The following is an 8689-nucleotide window of genomic DNA, read 5'->3' on the forward strand; positions in this document are numbered from 1 at the left end:
AGAAAGAATAAACCAGTTTTATTAAGCAAGGACTTGTGTCGCTAAAGTTTCGTCGGAACGAAGTTACGGAAAGTTAATCAACGAACGGAGACGTAACAATATGAAAAATTTAATGTCAGGATGTGTGAATACATGAGTTTAGTATGGAACTGCAATATGTATTTTCTACTCCTTCGGTTAATGTGCAAAATGTTTTAAATTATTGTATTTTTTGCAGTTCTCCAATTGGACAGGGAGGCGCTCAAGTAAGTTACTCAACTTTACCTTTCACTAGAAGCATGCTGTGTGTGTGTGGTAGTATTTATATCGTTATCTGTGTCTTCCTCCAAGAAAGATAACTGGTTATGTGGCTAGAGAATATAAAAACTAAAGATAGCCCTTTACAAACACACTACATGTTCGCCCACTATAGGCCTGGGCACAAATTTTGAGTTTCTATATATTAATTTACTGGGGTTTATTGTCATATTTAACGTAACGTTTGCTCCGGGAGTGTCAGATTTTCACAAGTTTTTACGCTATAAGTATTGAGCATAGCCTCACTCTAGGTCTCCTCTGATATTTTTTGTTGTTGTTTTTTCTTTGTCTAAGACGAGTTTAGACGACGAGAACTTTCAGAGTTGACATTGAGTTGTTTTTACTTAGACATTTGCTTTAAATGAACGCATTGATTACTTGTTTTGTTTTAACTGGAATTAGAGTTGAATCCAGAGTCCGATATTTTAATGAAGCAGATTTATAGTAAAATCCAAGCTTCACTTGGATTTTACTTATTGTTTTTATAATGATTTCTTTATTAACTTGTATGGATTATTTTTAAATTACCATTTTTTGACTTACATGTAGGAGTATTCGCACTTAAATTTTTGAGAGCTTTTAAATAAAGGTTATCTTCACTAATTTATCAGTTTTACATACACCCACGAGACATTTCCCCTATTATTTTGTACTGTCTTGTATTGTGTTTTGTTTATTGTTGTGACTAAGCATTTTCGTTAATTTAGATATTAGTGTCTTTTCCAATGCCTTGTGTGACGAACCAGTTCGTAGATCGGGGAGAAACAGACTCTCATACCCGATATAGCCTCCAGTTAGTGGGCCTAACTATCTTCTCTGAGGTACATTCTGGAGCTATAAGATACACCAGATGTTTATTTCTGATAAACTACAATCATAAGAAAGTTATAATCAAAATACAAGGCCGAGCGCGGCACAGTGGTTAATGTGCCAAACTGTGAATCCGAGATTCGTGTCTCATTATCCCTAAAAAAAACAAAAAAAAAACATTGCGCTTCGCACTTTGCTGAAGTGGAGATGTTATAAGACTGACAGTTAAATACCACTATTCCATTAGAGTAGCACAAGAGCTGGTGGAGTTGACCAACTATATTCCATTTAGTCTTTCACTTCAAAATTTGGGACGCTAGTATAGATAAGCCCTTGAGTAGCTTTGCGCGAAATTCAACAAACAATAACAATATATATGCTACAGTAATCATGTTCATTTCAATATTATCTTTATAAAATGTTAATTATAATTTGTTTTAACAATTATTAAAAGTTTATTTCGATGGATATACAAATATAACAAACAACATTATTAGAGTGAAATGTCCGGGGGTGGCCTAACAGGCTACAAAATGGAAAGACCTACGAAGATTACATCAAACAGCTTCGCTCGATAGTCAGTGTTCAACAATACCAAGGGGAATTGACTATCGTAGTTATAACGCTGAAAACTAGGTTTTGATACCCTTGGTGTGTACAGTCCATGGCGTAGCGTTGTGCTTAAACACAAACAAACAAACTTAATGCTCAAACGGTAACATTACCCCGAATGTAAAAAAGGTGCCAAGCTAAATACAGTCATCTTCGTTAAATTATCTTATATATTCTTTCAGTGTTTTGTTCATAGCACAGTTTCTTTAATGCTTATAAATATTACATAAATCCATTTAGTCACCATTTTTACAGTTAGTCAATGTTGTCCGGCAGGTGGATGTACAATGGAGATAAATAGGTTTTTTTCATGGTGTAAACTATAAGACGAAACTGACGGTTGAGATTTACATAGTTTTACTTCAGAAGATATTTGAAAACTCTAAGAAGTGCAAAAATAACATGAAAGATGCTTCAGAATTTCAAGGATCCCAGAAAAATGGCTAAATCTTTAAAAGGAATATTTTCTGTTTATAAAGAAAAGGGGATGACTAGTATGGACGTTCTGAGATTTTTGAGGCTACAAATAGAAGACGGTAAGTTCTTACATTGGTACTACTAGTATGGAACTTTCTCTGCTTATGATTTTGTTTTATTAATCTTGATAATGTCAATACAATTTGGTTCTGCTTCTAGGAAGGTAACCTAAATATTTTATCTCTAGTTTCTGCATATGCTGCTATAGTCCACTCATGTACAATCTCTTGTAATATTTTTTACTATTAAGTTTTAATATGAAAGTTATCCCTTCCTGCATGTACGTCTCTGAGACAGTGACAATCTCCTCAGTCAGTCTAAACTTCTGAAATTTATATTGTAATGCATTTTTGTAATTTCATACTTTATACCATTTCTGAGCCACCCTGGTTTTTTACTTGCATTTGCTACTGCCCTTTTTTTCATGTAAGGAACATTACTAGGGGACACAAATATAAATTTTGGCAGGGTAGGAGTCCTCTTCGGCTAAGACAACCGTTTTTATATCGGTATGGTGGGCCTTTGGAATGGGTTGCCTTCAGATGTGGTGGATGCTGTTAATTTAAGGAAAGGCTTGATAAATATTTTAATGATAAGGGCTGGCTTTGAGTATTTTCTTTTTCTTTTATAGTTTTGTGTATGGGGTGGTCTAGATAGACCAATAAATCTTTTGTTGCCCTTAAATTATATGTAAATGCATATAATAACACAAAATTGTATGCCAAAATTATGGTTCCATGGGGTTAAACACCAAGATCATGGCTCCATCATTGTTAGTTTGTAATTTATAGACAGTTGATGAAGTATATGGTGCCTTTTGTTTTGTAGTTTTGAGGTCAACGAGCCAAAAACTGAGTTTGGTAAACAAACTGTTTTGATTCAGCATGCTTAGATAAATTCTTTGAAAGAATGGTTTACCAACTTTTCTTCATAACATGTTTCCTAAACTTTAAACGGTAACATACCTTAAATGTTTTGTTAGTCTTTTTTTTCTTTACGATTAATAATTTATAGCAAAACTACTGTACCTAATAGAAACTTATTCAAGGCATGAATATTGTTAAATTTTTTTTTTCTACTGCTGTTGAAAGGAATTTTTAGCTGTGGCATAGTGGTTCATAAAATGGCTCTGAGTTTTTCAAGTACAAACTTTTAGCTCATAGCTTCGTCATCTCTTGACTGATTTAAGATCTAATTATAGGTTTCGACTCAGGAGGTCAAACCCTTTCAATTGATGTATTTGAACATTTCCAAGGTCTTGTAGATTAATCCTGCCTAAAAGAACTTCAATTTGAACGTAGGCTGTTAGAAATCCTGATGAGTAATAAAATCAAATTGTGTATACATGCACCCCATGCTTGGTATTGCTGGCATACAAAAATATAGCTGATAAAAAGGAAAAAAAAAGGTCTCAAAATTAATTAAAATGATTTCAAGTGCCATGGCTATTGAGGATTCCCTCCTGTTTTTTAGATGATTTAATTTTGTAGAGATAACTGTAAAAAGAATAAAGCCTGTCAATATACAAGGTATGTACTAATTCACTAAATAATGAGTCAAGAGTTTATAAAGCGTAACTAAAATTTGTTTAATTGTATTATGAACGAGGAACATTTTTGGCTTCTTAATATTTTTGAAAATGGTCCCATCACTGACAGAAAATCATTAAGGTTCCATTGTTTTTACCCGATCATAATAGCCTGAAATTCAAGCCTTGAATCCATTTTTATAGCTTTTTGTCACTTACCCAAAACTCGTGATTTCAGTATAGTAGAAGTTCAATCAATTAGTCTGATGTCATGAGAATACTGACACAGAACAACATGTTGTTGGGCTAGTAGAAGATTCTACTTCTGATGAATTGGTGTATTATGTTTATGTTGAGGGGAGTGCCATGTGAGAAGTTGGTTATATAAGCTATCACATGCAAAAACAATAAGTAGAACTGACAGTAAACAATTGGTAAAACAACAAGTAGAACTGACAGTAAACAATTGGTAAAACAACAAGTAGAACTGACAGTAAACAATTGGTAAAACAACAAGTAGAACTGACAGTAAACAATGAGTAAAAGAACAAGTGGAACTGACAGTAAACAATGAGTAAAACAAGAAGTTGAACTGACAGTAAACAATTGGTAAAACAACAAGTGGAACTGACAGTAAACAATGAGTAAAACAAGAAGTTGAACTGACAGTAAACAATTGGTAAAACAACAAGTGGAACTGACAGTAAACAATGAGTAAAACACTAAGTAGAACTGACAGTAAACAATGAGCAAGACAACAAGTAGAACTGACAGTAAACAATGAGCAAAACAACAAGTAGAACTGACAGTAAAGAATGAGTAAAACAACAAGTAGAGCTGACAGTAAATATTGAGTAAAATTTTGTAAGTTATGTAAATTTTTAAGTACTGTTGGTAATTACAAAAAAAAGAAGTCATTTTCGGGAAGACTTGTTATTGATAGGGTTATAACTGAGACAAATATCCATTATTGTTGGGTAACAGTTTTTGTATCATTGTAATAAGTGGAAAAGTTTTGTTTTTTATTGGTCAATTATGTGTTATTTCTTGTTTTGAATTAAAGTTATAGTTTGGATAAAAACATAGATTTATTTTTCTTTGTTATGTACCAGCTGATATATTTGTTATTTTAGCTGAAATAATTGCATTTGTTTCTTTAATGCATTATGATTATCTTAGAGAAATATTTAACTTTTCAAATATAGTATTAGCAGGTGTATCTCTTGTGTAACTAATGTAAAAGATTGTTTTGAAACATGGAAGGAAGTAAATGTAAGTGAACAATGTGTTCTAATATTGAAACTGGTTCATTGTATTTTATTGGTGTTTTCCTTACCTATTTCTAGATCTGGGGTTAAACACCGATATGTATGGTGTTAGATTTGGACATGGAGGGATATTAGACCACTCAGCCTGTGGTGTTCTTGGTAAGTTTTGATGTTGTTACGACATACGGGTATAATATTTGTCTTCCAGATTTCTATGTGTTAAAAAGAAGATGCACAAAACTTTTTCTTATGTAAGACATAAAGATGTGGAAAAATAAATAAAGGCTAAGGCTAAAACCAAAGTTAATATAGTTCGTAAATTTGTATTGTGGTAAATAAACCTTGGTATGACATATTGCTAACAGAAATATTGGTACCTTTTGGGTAGTGTACCGAGAAACTGCCCTAAAATATGAAATTAATCTATCATGTTGCAGAACTTTGAAAAACTCAGTCTATCAGAGCCAAAAAGTTATTCACTTTTTGTGATAGTATCCAGTTCTTACTTTTTCTTTCTTTTTATTGTAAGCTACGTATCAGTAATTTGTATTAAAGCTGTCTACTTACCTGGTTTTCAGAAGCTTGTGATGTTTGCTGTTTTCCTAGTAAGTCTATTTATTGTTTGTATACTATGTTAGGGGCCTTGCATGGCCTGGTGGTTAGGGCACTTGACTTACAATCTGAGGATCATGAGTTTGAATCCCCAATTATATGGTTAATAACTGGGCCAACCACCTGGGAGTAAACATTTTTGGCTTACAAATAATACAGACAGACCCTGACCTAGTTGGTAGTAAAAAGAGAAAATAATATAAAAATATATACACTTTGTTAGGACTTGGTAGGAGGGTAGGAATGGTTGCTTGCATGCTCACACAGTATGTGGAACCTCAGTGCCACTGGCTGGAATCTCATTTTCTGATAAGTTGTATTATGTATAATACTTTTATGTGAATCATAGTTAAGTTTTTGTTAATCTAAAATAAAACAAAATATAAATATAGTGGTAGCTCAGAAGATGGAATACAGAAAATGGGAGCTATGAAATAGTGTTCTCATACATTTTGGCTGACAAGTCATTCCCAAAGTTTTGTTGGCATTCTGTGTCTGAAATTAAGAATAAAAAGGCATTCAACTATTAAAGTTATGACGGAAAACTTAAGATTGGGTGTTTGAAACACATTCCGACAGTTTTCAAATCGTAAAAAAAAAATAATTTTAATGAGCTGTTTATCTTTTTTTTTTTTTAAAACTGTGATAAAAATAGCAGATGTGACATGCATAGTGAAGAATGACCAAGGGAGGGAGGTGAAATCCCAAAAATTATTAGGGATAAGTGTTTGGAATATCCCCCTCCCAGAAAAAAATTCCTTGTATCAGAAATTTTTGCTATCAGTGTTACAGCTTAATATGTATCTAACAATTAGCAAAATCTTCTGATATTACAAAATCCAGTTTTTCAATGTATATTTTTTAACACTTGTTTTTCTTTTAGCTGTTGCTCTTGGATCAAAGTGCAAGAAACTAAGATGGTTTTATCATGGAGACAAGGTAACTGATGTACATCTATTGGGTGAAGAATACTTTCAATGTATAGGTAAAACGTGTGTGTGTGTGTGTCTAAGCAGGGTCACCAAGAACTTTCATGGAACCTGAGGAAGGATTGATATGTGGGATTCCTTATCAGTAAATTCCCCCTGCCTCTACTAGGGCCCTGAAGATATTTCCCTAGCTCCCTTGCCCTCTTGATAGGCCTATTTATATGTACATATTTATAGTAATAGCCAAAACTTCTGCCTAGTTAGTGCTATGTCATTATTTTGCTAAAGTGCCCAGAAATGTTTTTTGAAGTTTTGAAAACCTATCCGAACTTAGGGCAACTTGAAACTGAAGAATCAATAACAAGCATATAGAAGAAGAAAAACTTGAAATATAGTTTTTTGTTTTTATTATGTGAACTGTTGAATATTATATCTGTTTTGAACAGAAAACCAAATCATACTTACACAGTTACAAATGAGCTTGGAAAGCCAGTGAACTTATGCTTAAAATTTTGTAACAATTAAAACAATATCTGTTTATCGGGGGTGGAAGTTAACTTTTTAAGGCCGTAGTTAGAATTTATTACCTGTCTGAAAAGTCGTCAGCAAAGGGATCATATTCTATAGCTGTGGGAACATGCGTATGTACAAAAAAAGTACAAATTTGAACCGGTGTAAAAAAGATTAATTAACCCATATTACCACATAATATATTATTTCCCTGAAGCCATCTTGTTTTTAATTGTTGGTAAATGTAGTACAGTAATGTTTACAGATTAGGCCTTTATTATATTTTGTTCCTTTTCATGAATAATGAAGTAAAAAAAATGTACACTAAATATGGCAACTCTGATCAGATCTCATTCTATTTTCCAAACTGAGTAGTAGTTCGAATGAAACTTGTGTCCAGTCTTATTGAATTAATGTACACTAAATATGGCAACTCTGATCAGATCTGATTCTATTTTCCAAACTTAGTAGTAGTTCAAATGAAACTTGTGTCCAGTCTTATTGAATTAATGTACACTAAATATGGAAACTCTGATCAGATCTGATTCTATTTTCCAAACTGAGTAGTAGTTCAAATGAAACTTGTGTCTAGTCTTATTGAATTAAAGTACACTAAATATGGCAACTCTGATCAGATCTCATTCTATTTTCCAAACTGAGTAGTAGTTCGAATGAAACTTGTGTCTAGTCTTATTGAATTAATGTACACTAAATATGGCAACTCTGATCAGATCTGATTCTATTTTACAAATCGAGTAGTAGTTCAAAGTAACTTACCTCTCCAGTCTTATTGAATCCTGATTATCTTACAATCACAACTGAGCTATTTAAAAACAACAACAGAGAAACACCTCGTTCCAACACAGCACCGGTACATCTAAAAGTTTTTTGCATCAATGTGTTACACTGAACCATACACCTTCATAAAGGCCTGTATATTAACCAATAGTCACAGTGCTTGAAAGTTCTTTAATTAAGCTAAAAAATGCTGTAACATTCATATATCAAACACTTTCCCTACCTTTTAACTCCTAAAGGTTCAGGTTTGTCATATTTTTACTTGTTTGATACACGTATCAGTATCTCTCCTAGAAGTTCAGTTTGTACTTGTTTGATACACATATCAGTATCTCTCCTAGAAGTTCAGGTCAAACAAGTACAAATACACATATCAGTATCTCTCCTAGAGGTTTGTCATGTTTGTACTTGTTTGATACACATATCAGTATCTCTCCTAGAGGTTTGTCATGTTTGTACTTGTTTGATACACATATCAGTATCTCTCCTAGAGGTTTGTCATGTTTGTACTTGTTTGATACACATATCAGTATCTCTCCTAGAGGTTTGTCATGTTTGTACTTGTTTGATACACATATCAGTATCTCTCCTAGAGGTTTGTCATGTTTGTACTTGTTTGATACACATATCAGTATCTCTCCTAGAAGGTTGTCATGTTTGTACTTGTTTGATACACATATCAGTATCTCTCCTAGAGGTTCAGGTTTGTACTTGTTTGATACACATATCAGTATCTCTCCTAGAAGTTCAGGTTTGTACTTGTTTGATACACATATCAGTATCTCTCCTAGAGGTTCAGGTTTGTACTTGTTTGATACACATATCAGTATCTCTCCTAGAAGTTCAGG

General features: G+C 33.0%; 1 protein-coding gene across 1 annotated transcript in view; it reads left to right on the forward strand.

The window, feature by feature from the left end:
* Positions 1-2008: 2008 nt before the first annotated feature.
* The window catches only part of LOC106462601 (probable tRNA pseudouridine synthase 1), a 14321-nt gene continuing 7640 nt past the window's right edge, over positions 2009-8689 (forward strand). The window contains exons 1-3 of the mRNA XM_022389920.1: positions 2009-2255; positions 5071-5151; positions 6488-6543. Coding sequence (XP_022245628.1) covers positions 2129-2255; positions 5071-5151; positions 6488-6543 — 264 coding nt within the window. The 5' untranslated portion in view covers positions 2009-2128. The remainder of the gene's footprint in view (positions 2256-5070; positions 5152-6487; positions 6544-8689) is intronic.

The sequence above is a fragment of the Limulus polyphemus genome, unplaced genomic scaffold (assembly GCF_000517525.1).
Source record: "Limulus polyphemus unplaced genomic scaffold, Limulus_polyphemus-2.1.2 Scaffold1205, whole genome shotgun sequence".
NCBI lineage: Eukaryota > Metazoa > Arthropoda > Merostomata > Xiphosura > Limulidae > Limulus > Limulus polyphemus.